At 39.3% G+C, this 25247-nt stretch overlaps 4 protein-coding genes and 1 pseudogene across 6 annotated transcripts; 2 read left to right on the plus strand and 3 right to left on the minus strand.

The window, feature by feature from the left end:
• Positions 1–1242: 1242 nt before the first annotated feature.
• LOC146479818 (uncharacterized) lies at positions 1243–20272 on the plus strand (annotated as a pseudogene). Its single transcript, XR_014864905.1, has 5 exons — positions 1243–1318; positions 3156–3210; positions 3541–3672; positions 4319–4672; positions 19868–20272. The product of XR_014864905.1 is annotated as an uncharacterized LOC146479818 (transcript).
• Positions 4685–7385, minus strand: LOC146479819 (uncharacterized). The gene has a single exon (XM_085110675.1). It carries the CDS (start codon positions 7383–7385, stop codon positions 4746–4748), a length of 2640 nt encoding a protein of 879 aa, XP_084966801.1. The 3' UTR covers positions 4685–4745.
• LOC146479820 (uncharacterized) lies at positions 7991–10630 on the minus strand. Its single transcript, XM_085110674.1, has one exon. It carries the CDS (start codon positions 10628–10630, stop codon positions 7991–7993), a length of 2640 nt encoding a protein of 879 aa, XP_084966800.1.
• Positions 11236–14932, minus strand: LOC146479821 (uncharacterized). The gene has a single exon (XM_085110673.1). The coding sequence runs from the start codon at positions 13873–13875 to the stop codon at positions 11236–11238; it is 2640 nt and encodes an 879-aa protein (XP_084966799.1). The 5' UTR covers positions 13876–14932.
• Positions 15006–18725, plus strand: LOC146479822 (uncharacterized). Of its 2 annotated transcripts, XM_085110672.1 has the most exons (2): positions 15006–15068; positions 16853–18725. In XM_085110672.1, the coding sequence occupies exons 1-2, from the start codon at positions 15061–15063 to the stop codon at positions 18654–18656; spliced, it is 1812 nt and encodes a 603-aa protein (XP_084966798.1). In that variant the 5' UTR covers positions 15006–15060; the 3' UTR covers positions 18657–18725. The 2 variants fall into 2 exon arrangements, with proteins under 2 accessions (XP_084966798.1, XP_084966797.1); XM_085110671.1 differs by lacking the exon at positions 15006–15068 and having other exon boundaries at positions 15725–18725.
• Positions 20273–25247: the final 4975 nt, after the last annotated feature.

Below are 25247 nucleotides of genomic sequence, written 5' to 3' on the forward strand. Positions count from 1 at the left end.
ACAATTATTTATTTAGATTGCAGTTCTTAATAGTCAACATTATTCCATCAAACCAGTAGACAACATCACAATTCAAAGAATTTAAAATGTCGAACACTAGCGACAGTAGAGTGCAACGTTGGGAAAGAAAACACTTCAGAGTTCCCAACATTTCAGCTGAGATCGCAAGCGCTCTGCAAACTGTGTAGCTTATAAACTGAGTTCCATTTCGTAGGATGCACAGGCAAGGAATGTCGTTCCCAGAGCCCGGGCGGGCGTTAGGTCAGGTGGTGACCAAAAGGAATGCGGTCTCTGGGGACGGGATTGCAACGCAAGAGGCTCCACTTGGAGAGAGGGAAGAGTGGACCTATTGCGCACGACCTCAACGATGTTGCCATATCATGTATGAATGAATGAACACTAATTGTGGACACTGTTAAGAGCTTTAACACTTGGTTAACAATTACAGTAGTAAACATAAGAATAAGCTGTTATAGACTGATGGCTGAAGCTGCAAATTCAAATTTTAATACAAATGAGAGGCAAAACATTTTTCACTCGCATAATTAAGATGGTAATAAAATTGGTAAGAGTATCAAGCAGTTATTATGTTACAATTAGCAGACGTGTCATTAATTAGAACAGTAAGATCTTTATTTCTAAAAATGTCGAGCTTCAATCTCTTTTTATCAGTTGCGCTTAATCTGGACCAAAGGGACGGACTGAGACAGCTGATAAAGTGTGTTTACCATAAGGAACTGAACAGCTCTGCTCTATTAGATCGCAACAAAATCGCAATCGAGTCGCTTTCAAATCGCAGAGAAATCGCCGACAAGTTTGTAGAGTCACTTTAAATCGGCGCCATTAATAATCGCTGCTAAAATCGTGTGCTATAATCACTCGTATAAACTGAGTTAGGACACATACATCATCATGCATGAGGTAAGGCACGAGACACGAATTTACAACCTGACATCAAAATGAATAATTTATTTCCAAAATATCCTCGGAGATTATTCAAAACAAATGGTGGACTTCGCTTGACAGTAGTGAGAAGGTTTAAGTACGTCTCCTGAAGCCCACTTCTAGTGAAAGTTGAAAAGAGCTATATATTGCTTCCAAAGCGAGTTGTGTCCTTCATCGCTTTCTGGTGTTATCAAGTCAACAGCTCACGATTTGAGCAACAGCGAGCTATAAAGAAGATGAAAGTGCAAGATGGAGTCGTACCAGAAGAACTGAGGAGTGAGAAAAATCAGGAGCATTTTGATTTCAATGCTGACGTCCTTAGCATTGAGAATTCGATTTGACGAGGGTATGGGTTTATCGAACGTTTGCACAGGTTAGAATATTATCTGAATATTTATTTGCTAATGATGTGACAAAGAATATCTCATAAAAACAAAACAGAAGTGTCCCTCGTGTTCAAGTTTTATATACGGCACCACTGCCAGGCCTATAATGATTATTATAGTTAGTGAACACGGTTCCGGAAGTATAACGCTTGCTCTTATCTTATTTATGTCGCCCTAGTTACAGTCTAGTAAGAGATTCATAAGCACTGCTCAATAAATTATATCGACTGAATCGATGCGCTTCAGTTCCGTCAGTATCACTTGCCGGAGCCTTTACTGCCAATCTATTCTCTTAGTCATTGGATTTGAGTTACATTTGCTTAGGATGAATAGATATTTTAAGTGATCTGCTGAGTTATTAACGGATTTGGAGAAGCAGGTAATCGTCTACCGATAGAAAATCATTTGCTGCTAAAGAAATATAAACAATGATAAATATGTTTTTAGTGAAAATTCCGTTGGCATTGGCGGTAACAAGAAAATTAGTATACAGGACATATTTATGAGGGCAATTATAAAAGCAAACAAAACAGCCGCTACGGATTGATAACAATCCATAATGTAGAGCCATTTTCAATAAAGCGGCTGAGTTGTGTTTTCTTCCAAAGAGAAAACCATTGCGATCTTTAATATCAAATCTCTTCCTTAATATTTCTGGTATCTTTTGATATTGAAGTAATATAATTTTGGACGAAATGCAGAGTTACCTTTCCCACATATTGTGTGAAAATAAATTTCCCCCTCAGTTTTACCGCATAATTTTAAAGAATACCTTGAAAATGCCTTTAGTATGAATCACAGTCTTAAGGACGACGAAAGGCAAAGGCAATAGTGAAATTATCGCTTTACCTTAATTTTTATCGTGCCATGCGAAGTGTTTGGTGTTTTTCGGGAAAGTCATTTCGGGTGGAACAAAATATGCCAAAATAAAAACCGATTCTCTCATAAGTAGTTATATATTGGATCATTCGTTTTGTAGCCATGAGCAAGGTGAAAGGGGCAAAAAAATTAAAGGAACCTCGAGGAAATCAATCGACCTCTTGTTGGCATTGTTGTGCTTGTGCTTTTAATGACTTTTTCAGTTATGTTTTGAGACGAAAGAGGGAACGTTTAAATCAATGAATTCAACTCACATATTTAAATAAGGCGGCGAGTGGAAAATTAAGTGGTGCAGTAAATTTTGCAGAAAATTTAAAGTAATCGTTTTTTTGCGGAAATTAATTACGTCAGTTTTTTACTTTCTGAAAACAATTATAAAGATAAATCATATATATATCAAACGTTTCAACGTCGTTTCCGATGTCTTGCGGTAGCAGAGTGAAATATATTTAACGTTTTAAGAAAGGGCATCTCCATAGTAGCTCAAATAACTGCAAGGCTGATCTGATTGCGTAGAAAACTTAACAGGACAGTGACATCATAGAGACCAAACCGAGAATAAAAAAAAATGCAACCGTGAACAGCTGTTTCGAGCTGGTTGGCTCTCGTCAGCACGGTGTAGCACAGCAAAAAGTACAACAACAAACGCGAGGTCAGTCGTCTGCCAAAGGGTAATTCTATCTACAATTATAAAAATAACTATGACTGTGCCACTGAATCGGGATTGTTGCTCCCGACATTGAACTGAAATTGCTGATTAAACACTTTTACAAGAGACAGCAACCAAAAATTTCCATTCTTATTGAATATTTAAAAGCTTTACCACGCAGCCAACCTTGCCCTTGACTCATGGTAAACAACGAACTCGACAAAACACGAATAAGAGTCAACAGGAAGAATGAAAAATTCTAACACTAACGAAAGTTGCTTATCGTTCCTTCACAGTGACTTGTTCAAGAAGTAATTGGAACAGAGAGGTGACCTTCTTCGTCGATTTAAGGTTTGTCCTTTCACTTGGTTTGCTCTCCCTTAACAGACCGTTTTCGTTGGAAACTGATTATATATTTAGCTGAGAAAATACAGAATTTTTATAGTAAATACGCCTAAAAGCTCGGGAGTGATTTCTTTAAACTCTGGTCATCCCTTCAAAAACAAGATAGTAAACAATTCATGCAACTTTTGAAACTAAAATAATATTTTCTCAAAAAAGCATGCTGTTGAAGAAAAAATTGTTCAACGTAATAAACTGATTGGAGTTCAGGAACGATCATAAATATTTGCTGTTCACAGTCTTCATCAATGAGATCTTTGTTTGCTTTGTCCGTAACAGATCAGCGAGACCGAAATGGCGAGTATTCCGTGTAAAGTGTCTCCAGCCTTGTTGTCTTTACTTGTGATATCAGTCCTAGTTTATTTTGCCGCGGCGGACAGCAAAGCTAATCAACCATCTAACACTGACAAGGTAAGCAAGTAATTTGTTACATCGGTTAATATAGACTGAAATTTCCGTGGAAGGTAAATTAAAATGACACTGACTTCTTTGCATCTTCCATACATGGGGAATAGACTAAAGTTTATATATTTTTTTAATGATGTAATTAAGCTACTAAAAACCCTAACTAAATATAAGATATGCACAAAAAACGGTTATAGTCTTGTTCAGGAAACGAAGTATTACCAAAGAATAAACCAAGGCAAGAGAACGAAAGACATGATATGCAATAGTTATTGGGAGGGGAGGGGGTGGTGGGGTGCTGATTGATGACGTAACGTTCATCAGAGATTATATTTACTTTTTTTAACGACTTATGGGACGGATGAACTAGACGAATGTTTGATGATTGTCATAGGAAAATTTCGTTGATGTAGTTAATTTTTTTTTCAATTCGGAGCGGAGGCTGTTGGGAGGTAATTCTGGTGTCACTATGATTGTTTTCAACTGTGTCCGACATTTTATAAGTTGTGTTCGTTGAACAGATTTTACCTACGAAAAGATGAGCATTTGCATTCACAGCTATGGAAAGAATTGAAATGCTACACGAAGTATTAGTATTAATAATAAATTAACATATTGACATTAACATGCTGATTTTTTTGTTCCAAACTAGCAACCTCCTCCCCTCTGTTATGGTGGTATACCCGGCAAGCATGGCAAGCCTGGTTCTCCTGGGTTACCAGGCCGTGACGGACGAGATGGCCGTGAGGGAGCTAAAGGGGACCAGGGAAGACCAGGGAGGACTGGACCCTAGGGACCTCCTGGTGTCAGGGGCCTGGCTGGTGTAAATGGAAAGGATGGTGCTAAGGGAGAGCCTGGTGTCCAGGGTCCTCCAGGGCAAAAAGGGCAGCGCGGAGACAGTGGAGCAAGTGGAATCCTTGGGACTCCAGGTGTGATGCCTTTTAAGAACTGGAAGGAGTGCGCCTGGAAAAACGTGAATGAGGGCAAAGATAAAGGTCTGATCAAGGTGAGAATAATAGAAATGACAGGCCTGCACGGCTCACTGCGTTATGTGGTGTACATTTTTATGAACGCTGCCTTTATATTTTTGCCCTAACGAGCATGTCCTTAAGAGATTGTCCTCTCTTGTAGGATATAATTGGCGGATTTTTGAATATGTTTCTCAGCAAAGGCTGATTTTGTATGAACTTCCAGTTTTGCATCAATATATTTTTAAGGTTACGCACCGATGGGTGGTACGTTGTAACAAAAGGCAAGATTTGTTTACGAGTTTTTTTCTTTTGCTGTAGAGCCGACTGTCTTCCGGCGAAGTTGACTTCTGATAACGTTGTCTGTATCATCTTGTGGGGATATCCGCGCGCTATGAGGCGCGATTTAAATTTGGAGATACTTTTTTCGAACGTTGTTTCAGAAGAATTTGTTCTCAGTAGTCTGAGTGCTTCGCCTTTAATAAAACCTCTTTTAACACCCAAGGGATGGCTCGAGGTAAAATGTGTATACTGAAACGTTTCAGTAGGCTTGTAATGTGTACGGATGTCAAGGATCGATTCATTTCTGAAACGTTCTCCTTTAAAAATTATTGTTACGAGAAAGCTAGTCTCGTTCTCTGAAATTTCGGCCGTAAATTTAATAGTAGGATGGAATTTGTTAGCTTGTTCAATGAACAGGTTAATTTCCTTTTCGTCACTATCCCACAATGAGAAAATGTCATCAATAAAACGTTTCCATTCTATTGGTTTTGTTTTGCTTTGACTTATCATTTTTGTTTCAATATCGGCCATAAAGATGTTTGCAAACGCAACGGCCATTTTTGTACCCATTGCAGTTCCATGGGTCTGAAGGTAATTTTTTCCAACAAATTGGAATGAATTTTCCTGAAGGATAAGTTTAAGCATTTCTTTGAGGTAGTGTGACGGTATAGGAGGTTTATTGTTGTGGAATGCCTCGTATGCTGTGCATACTGTTGTAATACCCTCCTCCTGTGGTATATTTGTATACAAGCTTGTTACATCCATTGATACTAAGATAGTATCTTGAGAGACCTTTGTCTTTTCTATGAAGTTTACGAAATCCGTTGTATCTTTTAGATACGATTTCTGTTTTTGTGCGATGGGTTGAAGTAATTTGTCCACAAAAGATGATAATCTTTCTGTGGGGCCTTCACAGCCCGAAATTATAGCTCTTCCGACCGGATTTGGTTTGTGGATCTTAGTAAGGGTGTAAAATATTGGTATTCTTGGCGTATCGCGCGTTTGAGAAAACCATTTCTTTGTCATGTCATCAATGAAGTTATTTTGATGCAATTGTGCGACAAGCTCGTTAACTCTTTGTGATGTTTCCACCGTCATGGGAGTTTGGAGAGGTTTATAATGTTCTCTGTTGTCGAGTTGAATTTGAGCTTCTTGTATTTTATCGCATTTATTCATGATGACAGTTGTTGTGCCTTTGTCTGCTTTTTTTAGAACGATGTTAGCGTTCTTTTTCAGCTCTGTGAGAGCTTTATATTCATTGTGTGACAGGTTATTTTTAGGTTTGATTGGTTTAATCTCTGCTAATTGGATTTTCACGCTTTCCAAGTAGCTTTCTAGGGCAACTGATTTTTGAACCGGTGGTTTCCAGTCTGATTTGACGTGGAATGGATGCGGTTCTTTATTTTCTTTGTGAAATATGTATTTCAGGCGCATACGTCTTGCGAAATGTTCGAAGTCTAACAAGAGTTGGCGTCTAATGTTATTCTCGTCTGTCACCGGTGTCGGGACAAATTTGAGCCCTTTAGAAATAACGCTGACTTGGCTGTCGCTAAGTTGTTGGTTTGAAAAATTCTTTATGAATTTCTCGTTGTTTTCTCTTTGTGTCTCAATCCGTTTTTTTCCCAATTTTTTTCTGCGCTCTTTGCGCTTGTAACTTCTTTTGTGCCCTTTTTTATTTTCAACCCCCGTTGTGATGGTTAGGTTTTCAGAGATAAGACTGTTGTACTTTTCAACATCTTTATTGTTTGCAGAATTCTGCAACACATGTGTGTACAATATTTCTTTGAGCTCGTTAAACTCTTGCTGCAGTTTTTCTACCTTATCTACATCGTGGTTTACAATGTTTACTGTGTTCGCCGAGTGCGACTGTTCTCGCATCGATCTATTTACATCAGTGCTAGCATTTGTGCTAGTATTTTTTGAGAGCTTAGCCTTTTTAAATTTGTTCTTTTGGCTGTTTAGGCGTCTTTTGTGGTACTGTAGGAGGGCGCTGACGAAGCCTTGTTCTGCTTCTTCTTTGATTCGCCTTATGTCCTTCACAAATGTCTCATCCGGCGGGATATTAGCCCTTGCCGAGTATTGGAAAGATTTAGGACACGTCTTGTCCTTCATATGTTTTTCTAGTTTCCTGATGGAATCTTTTGACTTTGTGATATTAGTCTCCAAGGAGACTGTGTCTATGTGTTTTCTTTTTCTGTTTGGTCGTCTGTTTTTGGCAGATTCCGCTTTGGGTTGGCTGTTCTCTTTCATGTATTGGTAGTGTTTCTTGTGTCTGGGTTCAAGCTGTGATGCTGGAGGGCTTGATTCGGAGTCCTCCATGTCAAATTTGCTACTGTACTGGATGTCCAGTTCGTCTTTATCAGGTATACCTTCTGGTGTTTTTGGCATTTCCAAAAGATCTGTATCTGAGTCTTCCTCTATCGCCGACGGCGTGAGGTATGGTTGTAGTTCTTTGTTGTCTGTTAACATTATCAATGGTGTTTGATAATGGACTGTGTGGTCTCCAGCAAGACCGGCGGTTTCGATTCTGTGCGAATCTCTTCAGTTGCTATTTACTGACAACAGTAATATGTGGTAGGAGGGTAGAGAAAATTCTCAGTACCGTTCCTGTTGAATTTTAGATGGATGACCTTTATATATGTTTACGGGTGAGTGTAGGGATCGAAAATAACGTGTTCTCATTGGTCCCGTAGTTATAGAAAGTAACCAATCATATGGAAGCATTTTGGATCCGTTTTTTATTGAAGCTCGGCTGTGTTTCTTTTCAAGGCATTATTTATGTATATTTCCCATTTTAGGCTTTTAAACCTGAGGGTTTTCACGTTGATATGTTTACGCTATGTTTTTCTTTCCTTGCCTTGTGATGTGAAGGCTTAGGTGTGTTTGTGTAGCGTGCGATATCGCAATAATGTTGCGTTGCATGTTAGAACTTTGTAGAGTTCATGTTTTTTCAATTGTGTGGTTTCACGTCAGTGACGGGGCCTGTCTGGATAACTCAACAGTGATAATAATAGAAATGACAGGCCTGCACGGCTCACTGCGTTATGTGGTGTACATTTTTATGAACGCTGCCTTTATATTTTTGCCCTAACGAGCATGTCCTTAAGAGATTGTCCTCTCTTGTAGGATATAATTGGCGGATTTTTGAATATGTTTCTCAGCAAAGGCTGATTTTGTATGAACTTCCAGTTTTGCATCAATATATTTTTAAGGTTACGCACCGATGGGTGGTACGTTGTAACAAAAGGCAAGATTTGTTTACGAGTTTTTTTCTTTTGCTGTAGAGCCGACTGTCTTCCGGCGAAGTTGACTTCTGATAACGTTGTCTGTATCATCTTGTGGGGATATCCGCGCGCTATGAGGCGCGATTTAAATTTGGAGATACTTTTTTCGAACGTTGTTTCAGAAGAATTTGTTCTCAGTAGTCTGAGTGCTTCGCCTTTAATAAAACCTCTTTTAACACCCAAGGGATGGCTCGAGGTAAAATGTGTATACTGAAACGTTTCAGTAGGCTTGTAATGTGTACGGATGTCAAGGATCGATTCATTTCTGAAACGTTCTCCTTTAAAAATTATTGTTACGAGAAAGCTAGTCTCGTTCTCTGAAATTTCGGCCGTAAATTTAATAGTAGGATGGAATTTGTTAGCTTGTTCAATGAACAGGTTAATTTCCTTTTCGTCACTATCCCACAATGAGAAAATGTCATCAATAAAACGTTTCCATTCTATTGGTTTTGTTTTGCTTTGACTTATCATTTTTGTTTCAATATCGGCCATAAAGATGTTTGCAAACGCAACGGCCATTTTTGTACCCATTGCAGTTCCATGGGTCTGAAGGTAATTTTTTCCAACAAATTGGAATGAATTTTCCTGAAGGATAAGTTTAAGCATTTCTTTGAGGTAGTGTGACGGTATAGGAGGTTTATTGTTGTGGAATGCCTCGTATGCTGTGCATACTGTTGTAATACCCTCCTCCTGTGGTATATTTGTATACAAGCTTGTTACATCCATTGATACTAAGATAGTATCTTGAGAGACCTTTGTCTTTTCTATGAAGTTTACGAAATCCGTTGTATCTTTTAGATACGATTTCTGTTTTTGTGCGATGGGTTGAAGTAATTTGTCCACAAAAGATGATAATCTTTCTGTGGGGCCTTCACAGCCCGAAATTATAGCTCTTCCGACCGGATTTGGTTTGTGGATCTTAGTAAGGGTGTAAAATATTGGTATTCTTGGCGTATCGCGCGTTTGAGAAAACCATTTCTTTGTCATGTCATCAATGAAGTTATTTTGATGCAATTGTGCGACAAGCTCGTTAACTCTTTGTGATGTTTCCACCGTCATGGGAGTTTGGAGAGGTTTATAATGTTCTCTGTTGTCGAGTTGAATTTGAGCTTCTTGTATTTTATCGCATTTATTCATGATGACAGTTGTTGTGCCTTTGTCTGCTTTTTTTAGAACGATGTTAGCGTTCTTTTTCAGCTCTGTGAGAGCTTTATATTCATTGTGTGACAGGTTATTTTTAGGTTTGATTGGTTTAATCTCTGCTAATTGGATTTTCACGCTTTCCAAGTAGCTTTCTAGGGCAACTGATTTTTGAACCGGTGGTTTCCAGTCTGATTTGACGTGGAATGGATGCGGTTCTTTATTTTCTTTGTGAAATATGTATTTCAGGCGCATACGTCTTGCGAAATGTTCGAAGTCTAACAAGAGTTGGCGTCTAATGTTATTCTCGTCTGTCACCGGTGTCGGGACAAATTTGAGCCCTTTAGAAATAACGCTGACTTGGCTGTCGCTAAGTTGTTGGTTTGAAAAATTCTTTATGAATTTCTCGTTGTTTTCTCTTTGTGTCTCAATCCGTTTTTTTCCCAATTTTTTTCTGCGCTCTTTGCGCTTGTAACTTCTTTTGTGCCCTTTTTTATTTTCAACCCCCGTTGTGATGGTTAGGTTTTCAGAGATAAGACTGTTGTACTTTTCAACATCTTTATTGTTTGCAGAATTCTGCAACACATGTGTGTACAATATTTCTTTGAGCTCGTTAAACTCTTGCTGCAGTTTTTCTACCTTATCTACATCGTGGTTTACAATGTTTACTGTGTTCGCCGAGTGCGACTGTTCTCGCATCGATCTATTTACATCAGTGCTAGCATTTGTGCTAGTATTTTTTGAGAGCTTAGCCTTTTTAAATTTGTTCTTTTGGCTGTTTAGGCGTCTTTTGTGGTACTGTAGGAGGGCGCTGACGAAGCCTTGTTCTGCTTCTTCTTTGATTCGCCTTATGTCCTTCACAAATGTCTCATCCGGCGGGATATTAGCCCTTGCCGAGTATTGGAAAGATTTAGGACACGTCTTGTCCTTCATATGTTTTTCTAGTTTCCTGATGGAATCTTTTGACTTTGTGATATTAGTCTCCAAGGAGACTGTGTCTATGTGTTTTCTTTTTCTGTTTGGTCGTCTGTTTTTGGCAGATTCCGCTTTGGGTTGGCTGTTCTCTTTCATGTATTGGTAGTGTTTCTTGTGTCTGGGTTCAAGCTGTGATGCTGGAGGGCTTGATTCGGAGTCCTCCATGTCAAATTTGCTACTGTACTGGATGTCCAGTTCGTCTTTATCAGGTATACCTTCTGGTGTTTTTGGCATTTCCAAAAGATCTGTATCTGAGTCTTCCTCTATCGCCGACGGCGTGAGGTATGGTTGTAGTTCTTTGTTGTCTGTTAACATTATCAATGGTGTTTGATAATGGACTGTGTGGTCTCCAGCAAGACCGGCGGTTTCGATTCTGTGCGAATCTCTTCAGTTGCTATTTACTGACAACAGTAATATGTGGTAGGAGGGTAGAGAAAATTCTCAGTACCGTTCCTGTTGAATTTTAGATGGATGACCTTTATATATGTTTACGGGTGAGTGTAGGGATCGAAAATAACGTGTTCTCATTGGTCCCGTAGTTATAGAAAGTAACCAATCATATGGAAGCATTTTGGATCCGTTTTTTATTGAAGCTCGGCTGTGTTTCTTTTCAAGGCATTATTTATGTATATTTCCCATTTTAGGCTTTTAAACCTGAGGGTTTTCACGTTGATATGTTTACGCTATGTTTTTCTTTCCTTGCCTTGTGATGTGAAGGCTTAGGTGTGTTTGTGTAGCGTGCGATATCGCAATAATGTTGCGTTGCATGTTAGAACTTTGTAGAGTTCATGTTTTTTCAATTGTGTGGTTTCACGTCAGTGACGGGGCCTGTCTGGATAACTCAACAGTGATAATAATAGAAATGACAGGCCTGCACGGCTCACTGCGTTATGTGGTGTACATTTTTATGAACGCTGCCTTTATATTTTTGCCCTAACGAGCATGTCCTTAAGAGATTGTCCTCTCTTGTAGGATATAATTGGCGGATTTTTGAATATGTTTCTCAGCAAAGGCTGATTTTGTATGAACTTCCAGTTTTGCATCAATATATTTTTAAGGTTACGCACCGATGGGTGGTACGTTGTAACAAAAGGCAAGATTTGTTTACGAGTTTTTTTCTTTTGCTGTAGAGCCGACTGTCTTCCGGCGAAGTTGACTTCTGATAACGTTGTCTGTATCATCTTGTGGGGATATCCGCGCGCTATGAGGCGCGATTTAAATTTGGAGATACTTTTTTCGAACGTTGTTTCAGAAGAATTTGTTCTCAGTAGTCTGAGTGCTTCGCCTTTAATAAAACCTCTTTTAACACCCAAGGGATGGCTCGAGGTAAAATGTGTATACTGAAACGTTTCAGTAGGCTTGTAATGTGTACGGATGTCAAGGATCGATTCATTTCTGAAACGTTCTCCTTTAAAAATTATTGTTACGAGAAAGCTAGTCTCGTTCTCTGAAATTTCGGCCGTAAATTTAATAGTAGGATGGAATTTGTTAGCTTGTTCAATGAACAGGTTAATTTCCTTTTCGTCACTATCCCACAATGAGAAAATGTCATCAATAAAACGTTTCCATTCTATTGGTTTTGTTTTGCTTTGACTTATCATTTTTGTTTCAATATCGGCCATAAAGATGTTTGCAAACGCAACGGCCATTTTTGTACCCATTGCAGTTCCATGGGTCTGAAGGTAATTTTTTCCAACAAATTGGAATGAATTTTCCTGAAGGATAAGTTTAAGCATTTCTTTGAGGTAGTGTGACGGTATAGGAGGTTTATTGTTGTGGAATGCCTCGTATGCTGTGCATACTGTTGTAATACCCTCCTCCTGTGGTATATTTGTATACAAGCTTGTTACATCCATTGATACTAAGATAGTATCTTGAGAGACCTTTGTCTTTTCTATGAAGTTTACGAAATCCGTTGTATCTTTTAGATACGATTTCTGTTTTTGTGCGATGGGTTGAAGTAATTTGTCCACAAAAGATGATAATCTTTCTGTGGGGCCTTCACAGCCCGAAATTATAGCTCTTCCGACCGGATTTGGTTTGTGGATCTTAGTAAGGGTGTAAAATATTGGTATTCTTGGCGTATCGCGCGTTTGAGAAAACCATTTCTTTGTCATGTCATCAATGAAGTTATTTTGATGCAATTGTGCGACAAGCTCGTTAACTCTTTGTGATGTTTCCACCGTCATGGGAGTTTGGAGAGGTTTATAATGTTCTCTGTTGTCGAGTTGAATTTGAGCTTCTTGTATTTTATCGCATTTATTCATGATGACAGTTGTTGTGCCTTTGTCTGCTTTTTTTAGAACGATGTTAGCGTTCTTTTTCAGCTCTGTGAGAGCTTTATATTCATTGTGTGACAGGTTATTTTTAGGTTTGATTGGTTTAATCTCTGCTAATTGGATTTTCACGCTTTCCAAGTAGCTTTCTAGGGCAACTGATTTTTGAACCGGTGGTTTCCAGTCTGATTTGACGTGGAATGGATGCGGTTCTTTATTTTCTTTGTGAAATATGTATTTCAGGCGCATACGTCTTGCGAAATGTTCGAAGTCTAACAAGAGTTGGCGTCTAATGTTATTCTCGTCTGTCACCGGTGTCGGGACAAATTTGAGCCCTTTAGAAATAACGCTGACTTGGCTGTCGCTAAGTTGTTGGTTTGAAAAATTCTTTATGAATTTCTCGTTGTTTTCTCTTTGTGTCTCAATCCGTTTTTTTCCCAATTTTTTTCTGCGCTCTTTGCGCTTGTAACTTCTTTTGTGCCCTTTTTTATTTTCAACCCCCGTTGTGATGGTTAGGTTTTCAGAGATAAGACTGTTGTACTTTTCAACATCTTTATTGTTTGCAGAATTCTGCAACACATGTGTGTACAATATTTCTTTGAGCTCGTTAAACTCTTGCTGCAGTTTTTCTACCTTATCTACATCGTGGTTTACAATGTTTACTGTGTTCGCCGAGTGCGACTGTTCTCGCATCGATCTATTTACATCAGTGCTAGCATTTGTGCTAGTATTTTTTGAGAGCTTAGCCTTTTTAAATTTGTTCTTTTGGCTGTTTAGGCGTCTTTTGTGGTACTGTAGGAGGGCGCTGACGAAGCCTTGTTCTGCTTCTTCTTTGATTCGCCTTATGTCCTTCACAAATGTCTCATCCGGCGGGATATTAGCCCTTGCCGAGTATTGGAAAGATTTAGGACACGTCTTGTCCTTCATATGTTTTTCTAGTTTCCTGATGGAATCTTTTGACTTTGTGATATTAGTCTCCAAGGAGACTGTGTCTATGTGTTTTCTTTTTCTGTTTGGTCGTCTGTTTTTGGCAGATTCCGCTTTGGGTTGGCTGTTCTCTTTCATGTATTGGTAGTGTTTCTTGTGTCTGGGTTCAAGCTGTGATGCTGGAGGGCTTGATTCGGAGTCCTCCATGTCAAATTTGCTACTGTACTGGATGTCCAGTTCGTCTTTATCAGGTATACCTTCTGGTGTTTTTGGCATTTCCAAAAGATCTGTATCTGAGTCTTCCTCTATCGCCGACGGCGTGAGGTATGGTTGTAGTTCTTTGTTGTCTGTTAACATTATCAATGGTGTTTGATAATGGACTGTGTGGTCTCCAGCAAGACCGGCGGTTTCGATTCTGTGCGAATCTCTTCAGTTGCTATTTACTGACAACAGTAATATGTGGTAGGAGGGTAGAGAAAATTCTCAGTACCGTTCCTGTTGAATTTTAGATGGATGACCTTTATATATGTTTACGGGTGAGTGTAGGGATCGAAAATAACGTGTTCTCATTGGTCCCGTAGTTATAGAAAGTAACCAATCATATGGAAGCATTTTGGATCCGTTTTTTATTGAAGCTCGGCTGTGTTTCTTTTCAAGGCATTATTTATGTATATTTCCCATTTTAGGCTTTTAAACCTGAGGGTTTTCACGTTGATATGTTTACGCTATGTTTTTCTTTCCTTGCCTTGTGATGTGAAGGCTTAGGTGTGTTTGTGTAGCGTGCGATATCGCAATAATGTTGCGTTGCATGTTAGAACTTTGTAGAGTTCATGTTTTTTCAATTGTGTGGTTTCACGTCAGTGACGGGGCCTGTCTGGATAACTCAACAGTGATAATAATAGAAATGACAGGCCTGCACGGCTCACTGCGTTATGTGGTGTACATTTTTATGAACGCTGCCTTTATATTTTTGCCCTAACGAGCATGTCCTTAAGAGATTGTCCTCTCTTGTAGGATATAATTGGCGGATTTTTGAATATGTTTCTCAGCAAAGGCTGATTTTGTATGAACTTCCAGTTTTGCATCAATATATTTTTAAGGTTACGCACCGATGGGTGGTACGTTGTAACAAAAGGCAAGATTTGTTTACGAGTTTTTTTCTTTTGCTGTAGAGCCGACTGTCTTCCGGCGAAGTTGACTTCTGATAACGTTGTCTGTATCATCTTGTGGGGATATCCGCGCGCTATGAGGCGCGATTTAAATTTGGAGATACTTTTTTCGAACGTTGTTTCAGAAGAATTTGTTCTCAGTAGTCTGAGTGCTTCGCCTTTAATAAAACCTCTTTTAACACCCAAGGGATGGCTCGAGGTAAAATGTGTATACTGAAACGTTTCAGTAGGCTTGTAATGTGTACGGATGTCAAGGATCGATTCATTTCTGAAACGTTCTCCTTTAAAAATTATTGTTACGAGAAAGCTAGTCTCGTTCTCTGAAATTTCGGCCGTAAATTTAATAGTAGGATGGAATTTGTTAGCTTGTTCAATGAACAGGTTAATTTCCTTTTCGTCACTATCCCACAATGAGAAAATGTCATCACCCATCGGTGCGTAACCTTAAAAATATATTGATGCAAAACTGGAAGTTCATACAAAATCAGCCTTTGCTGAAAAACATATTCAAAAATCCGCCAATTATATCCTACAAGAGAGGACAATCTCTTAAGGACATGCTCGTTAGGGCAAAAATATAAAGGCAGCGTTCATAAAAATGTACACCACATAACGCAGTGAGCCGTGCAGGCCTGTCATTTCTATTATTATCAAAAATCCGCCAATTATATCCTACAAGAGAGGACAATCTCTTAAGGACATGCTCGTTAGGGCAAAAATATAAAGGCAGCGTTCATAAAAATGTACACCACATAACGCAGTGAGCCGTGCAGGCCTGTCATTTCTATTATTATCACTGTTGAGTTATCCAGACAGGCCCCGTCACTGACGTGAAACCACACAATTGAAAAAACATGAACTCTACAAAGTTCTAACATACAACGCAACATTATTACGATAGCGCACGTTACACAAACACACCTAAGCCTTCCTATCACAAGGCAAGGAAAGAAAAACATAGCGTAAACATATCAACGTGAAAACCCTCAGGTTAAAAAGCCTAAAATGGGCAATATACACAAATAATGCCTTGAAAAGAAACACAGCCGAGCTTCAATAAAAAACGGATCCAAAATGCTTCCATATGATTGGTTACTTTCTATAACTACGGGACCAATGAGAACACGTTATTTTCGATCCCTACACTCACCCGTAAACATATATAAAGGTCATCCATCTAAAATTCAACAGGAACGGTACTGAGAATTTTCTCTACCCTCCTACCACATATTACTGTTGTCAGTAAATAGCAACTGAAGAGATTCGCACAGAATCGAAACCGCCGGTCTTGCTGGAGACCACACAGTCCATTATCAAACACCATTGATAATGTTAACAGACAACAAAGAACTACAACCATACCTCACGCCGTCGGCGATAGAGGAAGACTCAGACACAGATCTTTTGGAAATGCCAAAAACACCAGAAGGTATACCTGATAAAGACGAACTGGACATCCAGTACAGTAGCAAATTTGACATGGAGGACTCCGAATCAAGCCCTCCAGCATCACAGCTTGAACCCAGACACAAGAAACACTACCGATACATGAAAGAGAACAGCCAACCCAAAGCGGAATCTGCCAAAAACAGACGACCAAACAGAAAAAGAAAACACATAGACACAGTCTCCTTGGAGACTAATATCACAAAGTCAAAAGATTCCATCAGGAAACTAGAAAAACATATCAAGGACAAGACGTGTCCTAAATCTTTCCAATACTCGGCAAGGGCTAATATCCCGCCGGATGAGACATTTGTGAAAGACATAAGGCGAATCAAAGAAGAAGCAGAACAAGGCTTCGTCAGCGCCCTCCTACAGTACCACAAAAGACGCCTAAACAGCCAAGAGAACAAATTTAAAAAGGCTGAGCTCTCAAAAAATACTAGCACAAATGCTAGCACTGATGTAAATAGATCGATGCGAGAACAGTCGCACTCGGCGAACACAGTAAACATTGTAAACCACGATGTAGATAAGGTAGAAAAATTACAGCAAGAGTTTAACGAGCTCAAAGAAATATTGTACACACATGTGTTGCAGAATTCTGCAAACAATAAAAATGTTGAAAAGTATAACAGTCTTATCTCTGAAAACCTAACCACCACAACGGGGGTTGAAAATAAAAAAGGGCACAAAAGAAGTTACAAGCGCAAAGAGCGCAGAAAGAAATTGGCAAAAAAACGGATTGAGACACAAAGAGAAAACAACGAGAAATTCATAAAGAATTTTTCAAACCAACAACTTAGCGACAGCCAAGTCAGCGTTATTTCTAAAGGGCTCAAATTTGTCCCGACACCGGTGACAGACGAGAATAACATTAGACGCCAACTCTTGTTAGACTTCGAACATTTCGCAAGACGTATGCGCCTGAAATACATATTTTACAAAGAAAATAAAGAACCGCATCCATTCCACGTCAAATCAGACTGGAAGCCACCGGTTCAAAAATCAGTTGCCCTAGAAAGCTACTTGGAAAGCGTGAAAATCCAATTAGCAGAGATTAAACCAATCAAACCTAAAAATAACCTGTCATACAATGAATATAAAGCTCTCACAGAGCTGAAAAAGAACGCTAACATCGTTCTAAAAAAAGCAGACAAAGGCACAACAACTGTCATCATGAATAAATGCGATAAAATACAAGAAGCTCAAATTCAACTCGACAACAGAGAACATTATAAACCTCTCCAAACTCCCATGACGGTGGAAACATCACAAAGAGTTCACGAGCTTGTCGCACAATTGCATCAAAATAATTTCATTGATGACATGACAAAGAAATGGTTTTCTCAAACGCGAGATCCGCCAAGAATACCAATATTTTACACCCTTACTAAGATCCACAAACCAAATCCGGTCGGAAGACCGATAATTTCGGGCTGTGAAGGCCCCACAGAAAGATTATCATCTTTTGTGGACAAATTACTTCAGCCCATCGCACAAAAACAGAAATCGTATCTAAAAGATACAACGGATTTCGTAAACTTCATAGAAAAGACAAAGGTCTCTCAAGATACTATCTTAGTATCAATGGATGTAACAAGCTTGTATACAAATATACCACAGGAGGAGGGTATTACAACAGTATGCACAGCATACGAGGCATTCCACAACAATAAACCTCCTATACCGTCACACTACCTCAAAGAAATGCTTAAACTTATCCTTCAGGAAAATTCATTCCAATTTGTTGGAAAAAATTACCTTCAGACCCATGGAACTGCAATGGGTACAAAAATGGCCGTTGCATTTGCAAACATCTTTATGGCCGATATTGAAACAAAAATGATAAGTCAAAGCAAAACAAAACCAATAGAATGGAAACGTTTTATTGATGACATTTTCTCACTGTGGGATAGTGACGAAAAGGAAATTAACCTGTTCATTGAACAAGCTAACAAATTCCATCCTACTATTAAATTTACGGCCGAAATTTCAGAGAACGAGACTAGCTTTCTCGACACAATAATTTTTAAAGGAGAACGTTTCAGAAATGAATCGATCCTTGACATCCGTACACATTACAAGCCTACTGAAACCTTTCAGTATACACATTTTACCTCGAGCCATCCCTTGGGTGTTAAAAGAGGTTTTATTAAAGGCGAAGCACTCAGACTACTGAGAACAAATTCTTCTGAAACAACGTTCGCAAAAAGTATCTCGAAATTTAAATCGCGCCTCATAGCGCGCGGATACCCCCACAAGATGATACAGACAACGTTATCAGAAGTCAACTTCGCCGGAAGACAGTCGGCTCTACAGCAAAAGAAAAAAACTCGTAAACAAATCTTGCCTTTTGTTACAACGTACCACCCATCGGTGCGTAACCTTAAAAATATATTGATGCAAAACTGGAAGTTCATACAAAATCAGCCTTTGCTGAAAAACATATTCAAAAATCCGCCAATTATATCCTACAAGAGAGGACAATCTCTTAAGGACATGCTCGTTAGGGCAAAAATATAAAGGCAGCGTTCATAAAAATGTACACCACATAACGCAGTGAGCCGTGCAGGCCTGTCATTTCTATTATTATCAAAAATCCGCCAATTATATCCTACAAGAGAGGACAATCTCTTAAGGACATGCTCGTTAGGGCAAAAATATAAAGGCAGCGTTCATAAAAATGTACACCACATAACGCAGTGAGCCGTGCAGGCCTGTCATTTCTATTATTATCAAAAATCCGCCAATTATATCCTACAAGAGAGGACAATCTCTTAAGGACATGCTCGTTAGGGCAAAAATATAAAGGCAGCGTTCATAAAAATGTACACCACATAACGCAGTGAGCCGTGCAGGCCTGTCATTTCTATTATTAAGCCTACTGAAACCTTTCAGTATACACATTTTACCTCGAGCCATCCCTTGGGTGTTAAAAGAGGTTTTATTAAAGGCGAAGCACTCAGACTACTGAGAACAAATTCTTCTGAAACAACGTTCGAAAAAAGTATCTCCAAATTTAAATCGCGCCTCATAGCGCGCGGATACCCCCACAAGATGATACAGACAACGTTATCAGAAGTCAACTTCGCCGGAAGACAGTCGGCTCTACAGCAAAAGAAAAAAACTCGTAAACAAATCTTGCCTTTTGTTACAACGTACCACCCATCGGTGCGTAACCTTAAAAATATATTGATGCAAAACTGGAAGTTCATACAAAATCAGCCTTTGCTGAAAAACATATTCAAAAATCCGCCAATTATATCCTACAAGAGAGGACAATCTCTTAAGGACATGCTCGTTAGGGCAAAAATATAAAGGCAGCGTTCATAAAAATGTACACCACATAACGCAGTGAGCCGTGCAGGCCTGTCATTTCTATTATTATCAAAAATCCGCCAATTATATCCTACAAGAGAGGACAATCTCTTAAGGACATGCTCGTTAGGGCAAAAATATAAAGGCAGCGTTCATAAAAATGTACACCACATAACGCAGTGAGCCGTGCAGGCCTGTCATTTCTATTATTATCACCATTAAATCAACAGGACTATATTCCATACACATTATTTTGAGGATTGTTAAAAGAAGGAAGAATCATCAAGATTCCATTTTTGGTTTCCTTATCCTGACGATCCTTAATTTCTTCTCATTATACACACTTGTTCCTTTGTTTGTTTCTGTGTTCTTTTTCTTTATTCATTCCACTTCGTATTCATTTCTATGTAATACAGGATTGTGTGTTCACCAAGAAATTCTAGGACACATCCCTCTTTGTTTCCTGGACTGGCACTCTGAGAATCCGAGGCTGCAAGATTTGTTGCAAACGCTGGTACTTTGCTTTTAATGGTGTTGAATGTTCAGATCCACTTCCCATCGACGGTGTTCTGTACTTTGGTTATGTAAGCGTAGACCTAGATCCTCACCGCGTACGTCATATTGAAGGGCATTGCAACAACATCAAGAAAGGAAGGGTGAGCGTGGGATTCTGGGTAGGCAATTGTCCAGGATATGGCGGTGGAAACCATGACGCCTACACGGGATGGCATTCAGTGTCCCGGATCTATGTTGAAGAAGTTCCCAAAGCTCAGGCTTAGATCCCGAAACAAGACCTCAAATCCTGCAGAAGCGTTTTATTGGGACAGTAAAAGTAAAGTTGCTTAACAATAAGAATCTGGTAAATTAAGTGGGATATTAAAGTGGTGTGCTTTGTAACTGTAATGCAATCATCATGCTATCGTTCAATAAAAGGCAGGATCATTTCCACAAAGAATGCATACGTCAGTGTTTTTTTCTCTTTCCTCTTTCTGTTCTTTTTCCTTTTTCCCCCTTTTTTTGATTGCTTTATCACAGGTTTTAAAATATGTCGCCAATGTAAAAAAACTTCTTACAAGATCTTGCAAACAGTACACAGGGTAGCTGGAAGAATTACATGTACATGGCCAAGCGAAAAGTTAAATCGTCTTTGAAATGGAAATGGAGAGCAATTAAATCAGACCAGGAGAGAAAGAGAGAAAATAATTAAAGAATGAACATTTACACCGACTCTAGCATACAATCAAATCATTGAAGGACTTGTACGTACAGCTGTTCAAATGAATTTTTACATTGCACCGGGGGAATTCAGTTCCACAAAATAGATGTATTGAGCTTCTTCCAAAGACTAAATCCCTGATACAGAAAAGAGACCCAAAGGATTCATTAGTTCCTGCTAACTGTAAAAAACAAACTGCGTACGTATTTTTAATATCAACTTGACTTGCCGTCTGTGTAAATGTGTGTCGTTTTGCAGTCTTATAGGGTCAGGGAACGATTCAAGTCGGTTAATATAATTCGTTTATGAGTGTGGTGATTTTTTAGAACTAATCGACACCGGAAGAACAAAGGTTCATTCAATTCTAAACCATAACAAAGTTATTAACAGTGTTCATGTACAGAAGTTTTCAACTGAGAGTCATAACACCAACCACAACAGAAGAATCAACGAAATGAAACAACCAGAATTCAAAGTAAATTCATACAAACTGTGCCAAGCGTGTGAAAATTCGTACGAGCATTTTTCACGATTGGTTTTCCCTTCACTTCTCATTAGTTGAGAAAGTGGCGAGAGTTTTCTTTTTCACTCACAGAGCCTAGAAAAGCAAAACCAAAACAAAAGGCAATTACTTTCGATACCGCTCTGTGCTTCATAATAAACTAAATTTGCATGATCTCGCCACTTTTTTTAATTAGATTTTATGGTGACTAATCATTAACGACAAGTCCAGATGAAGTTTCTACCAAAGCATAGCCATTAAGCATGCAAGTTAGAGGTGTCGACTGGTCCCATTCAATTTAAAAGTGCTCGCATAATTTGGCCTTTGCTCGAATTGCTCGCAAAAATTAAACGTGTGGTCGCTTGCTCGTGCTCGCAAAATTTTTGCAACTGCTCGCATGCTCGCATTCTTGTTAACATGTACTCGATTGCTGGAGATTTGGTTAATCCTATTAATAAAAGAGAGATTTCAGCTAGCGGAAAATTTACGAAGTACTCGAAGTGCTCGCTGCTCGCTATCTGTATTTTTCTAAAGTGCTCACTGCTCGCAAGAAAAATTTTACAACTGCTCGTGCTCGCAAAAATAAACACACTGCTCGCATGCTCGCAAATGCTCGCAAAGACCATTCGATACCCCTCAAGTTATTAAGCTATTAAGAGAGTCCTTATTCCGGTAAGGCACCGTGCTGGTTGCATCCCGCCAGAGAACCCCTCAAAAATACTAGGGAGGAGGTGTACCATTCTTTACAGGGCACTCAATTGATACGTTCCCGTGTATAAAAAGGAAACTCCTTAGAACTCTATTGGTGGAGTTGGGGGGTAGAGGAAAGGCAGCACCTCTGGTATATGTGTTGGTGCGTCGGTGTGGAGAACAGGGAGCGAGCCGCTCGGAAGTTTTGGGTCGAGCCTTATGGATAAGGGACAGCGATAGCCTCGGATTTTTGCTCAGTAGCTGTGTCCTTGTGGGTAACAAGCAACCTTCTAGGTCAGATGTTCAGCCTAGGGCTCAAGCAGCCAACTCCATCTTATATCAAAATGTTATTTTGGTATCCTGTTTAAGGACGGTGCCTACTAATAGAGAAGTATTTTTGCGCGGTTTATCACCATGCGGGAAAAGCAGATCTTAGTAGTGACTCTTGAAACTCAAAAAGAAAAGTGGGGTAACCGCACATTTTTTAGAGATAACTAAGCAACAGTCATTCTAAAACACAGCAAAATACAAAGCAATGTATGACACATTTTTCCAAATTGAAGCTTTATTATCTCTGAAAAATGCATAGTTACCCTCAATTTTCTTTTTGGATACCAAAATCACTTGCTAAGTTCTACTTTCTCCGCATAGTTTTAAAGCGTGCAAAAATATCCCTGCATTTGTGGGCACCACCCATAGGAAACCCGAGTATCTCGAAATGCACAGAACGTATGCACAGTAACAATAGTAGGCACCGTCCTTAACACCTGATCTAACTAAAATATTTACCCTTTCTATCTCAGGCCAGTTAGTAACATCTATCACAGTTCGGTCAAACGTGATTCAAAAGCCACAATTGGTTTTGTGCGGCACATACCCGTATGTTATTACTCTTTCAAACTATAAAGACCAAATCCCATCCTCGGCGAACCATTGACTGATAGTGGAGACGATGAAAAAGTCGAAACGGGCGGGAAAACATTCGACGAAGAAAAAGTTATTTTAATTTTCCTCCCTCCTTTTGTTTGTCTGATATTTTCCGCCCGTTTCAACCTTTTTCCTCGTCCCTACTATCTGCCCCTGGGTCGCCGAGGATGGTCAATTCTATGCTCCATTTTAAACCAACAACATTCACAAGTAGCTTTACGTTCATGATTATAAATATTAAGCTCTTGATGGCAAAATGTGGGCTCAAAAAATGGTAACATTGGGAAACTTATCCCTGTTGGGTTCGGAAGGGCTAATATGTTGGTAACTAATTTTTTCGATAGGTCAGCTAGCATTTTTGTCAAGCCAACAACAGCTCGTAAATTCTGGAAATAAGACTCCCTTTCATAAACCTCTGAAACTTAAATTTTTAGCAAATAAATGCAACGGATTAAAAAGTTACTGAGATGTGCCTTTGAAATGCCAAAAAATGATGTGGGAACACAGTAGACTACATATTAAATATTTTGCACAAATGTTCTCGTTGGGTTCCCTGTTAGAATGAGAACGAGAATTTTTTTTATAGTATATTACATTTTGGAGAAATTATATCATCTTTTATTCCCTGTGTAACATAAATTCCTAGCGATGGTGGAATTAAAAAAATGTATGAGCGGCTTGTGTTGTTGCATGGCTCAAGTATTTTATTTAATTTCCTTCCCTTAGTGTCTATATGTAAATCATTGGTCGTTCTTTTGAATTTTCAAAGCTTTTACTAATTTGACAATATGTACGGCTGCCGGTGACAATTCACCAAAGATCACGTATTACTGTTCAACACATTGTAAAACTGCCCAAATAAGGTCATGGTGTACTGAATATTAGTCGTCGATACACAACAGATATCCTGCGATATACGTTATTTCATGTGTCGGGAAGATGGTGGCGGGTCTTGTTGGCGTGCTCCGAAATGGCGAGGGCCTGGGTGTAGGTAAGGTGTATATCCTTCTTAGTTCCTGCATAAGCATCCGCGTCTTTAACTGCAACAAGTGTGACCAATGCAAGAGAGTGGCGTCAGATTTAAAGACTGTGCGTATGCCTTGTTGTTGTAGGCAGCGGCGAAGAGTCCCTTTGTAAGGAATTTACTTAGAACCGCCGTGGACTAAACGTCAGCATGCCGCCTGCTCTCTAGGTGTCGTTGTACAGATTTGGCCAACTTCTGCAGAACAGACAAAGGATAAACGTTTGAAGCATGCACAGATAATAAATTTTTCTTCTCTTTAGAGATAAGTGATGGTCTGGTCATAAGACGTTTCTCCGGTCATACAAGCACTTGACGATACCGCGTTTTACTGATCGAGGGTAAATCATACGCTAAGAATTGATCAGTGTGTGTGTCGGTTTTCTGTAGACACTGGTGGTGAGGCGGCCGTCTGCTTTACTCGAGACTGACGTGTGTGGGAAGGCGAGCATGCTGTCTATCCCCGTCAGTCTCCATGTCGAAACGGATTGACGGCTGCTCGCTGTTAAGATGTTGCAGAAAGTTGTTAAGTAAAGCACTGCTTTGGTCCAGGATGGTGAAAGTTTGATCTACTATTACAAGGCACTTCCATATCTTGGGCTTCCACAACGGATTGCTATTGCTCGTTCTTCAAAAATCTCCATGTAAAGGTTAGCAACAATGACAGAAACTGGGCTACCCATATGTGCACCTTCCTTTTGTTCGTAGATCGCTCCATTATACCGGAAGTATGTGGATCTCAATACGAAATCTAGTAGGTCCGCAACTTGACCAGGTGTTAGGTTGGTGCGATCAGCAAGGGTGGGCTCATTCTCCAGCTTCTCTAATGGGGCCCGTAAAGCACCTCCGATGGGGATGATGGTAAAATACGACTCTACGTCGAATGACACCAAGGTCTCGACCGTGAAGTTACAGGAGTTAGCCAGTTAGCCAGGAAAACAGACAAATCATAAGTAAAGGTATTGATGTACGACACGATAACCCTTAACGGTATGCCGGCCTTGTGGATCTTAATCAATCAATCAATCAATCAATCAATCAATCAATCAATCAATCAATCAATCTTTATTTAAACACGGTAAAATCCATAAAGTGTATAAAAATTAGAAATAACCTAACTATCCTAAACAAAATTCAATACCTAACTACAACTAATCTAACTAAAACCTGTTTTTCATGAATGCCGTGTATACTAGTACTCCAACATTAAAAATGAACATTAACTAATCTTTTAAATTGACTAAGAGATTTAGCTTCTCTCACATAACAGGGCAGGCTGTTCCAGAGAACTGCTCCGCTATAAGTAAAGCTGTTTTTCATGAAATTAGTTTGCGGAAACGGGACAAATAGTTTGTTAACAGAGTCCCTCAGGGAGTAACGCGTTTCATTTCGTTTAACAAATTTAGATGATAAATATTCAGGAACAAGACCATTTAAAGA

This window comes from Pavona decussata, unplaced genomic scaffold (genome assembly GCF_977016875.1).
Source record: "Pavona decussata unplaced genomic scaffold, jaPavDecu1.1 SCAFFOLD_58, whole genome shotgun sequence".
Classification (NCBI taxonomy): domain Eukaryota; kingdom Metazoa; phylum Cnidaria; class Anthozoa; order Scleractinia; family Agariciidae; genus Pavona; species Pavona decussata.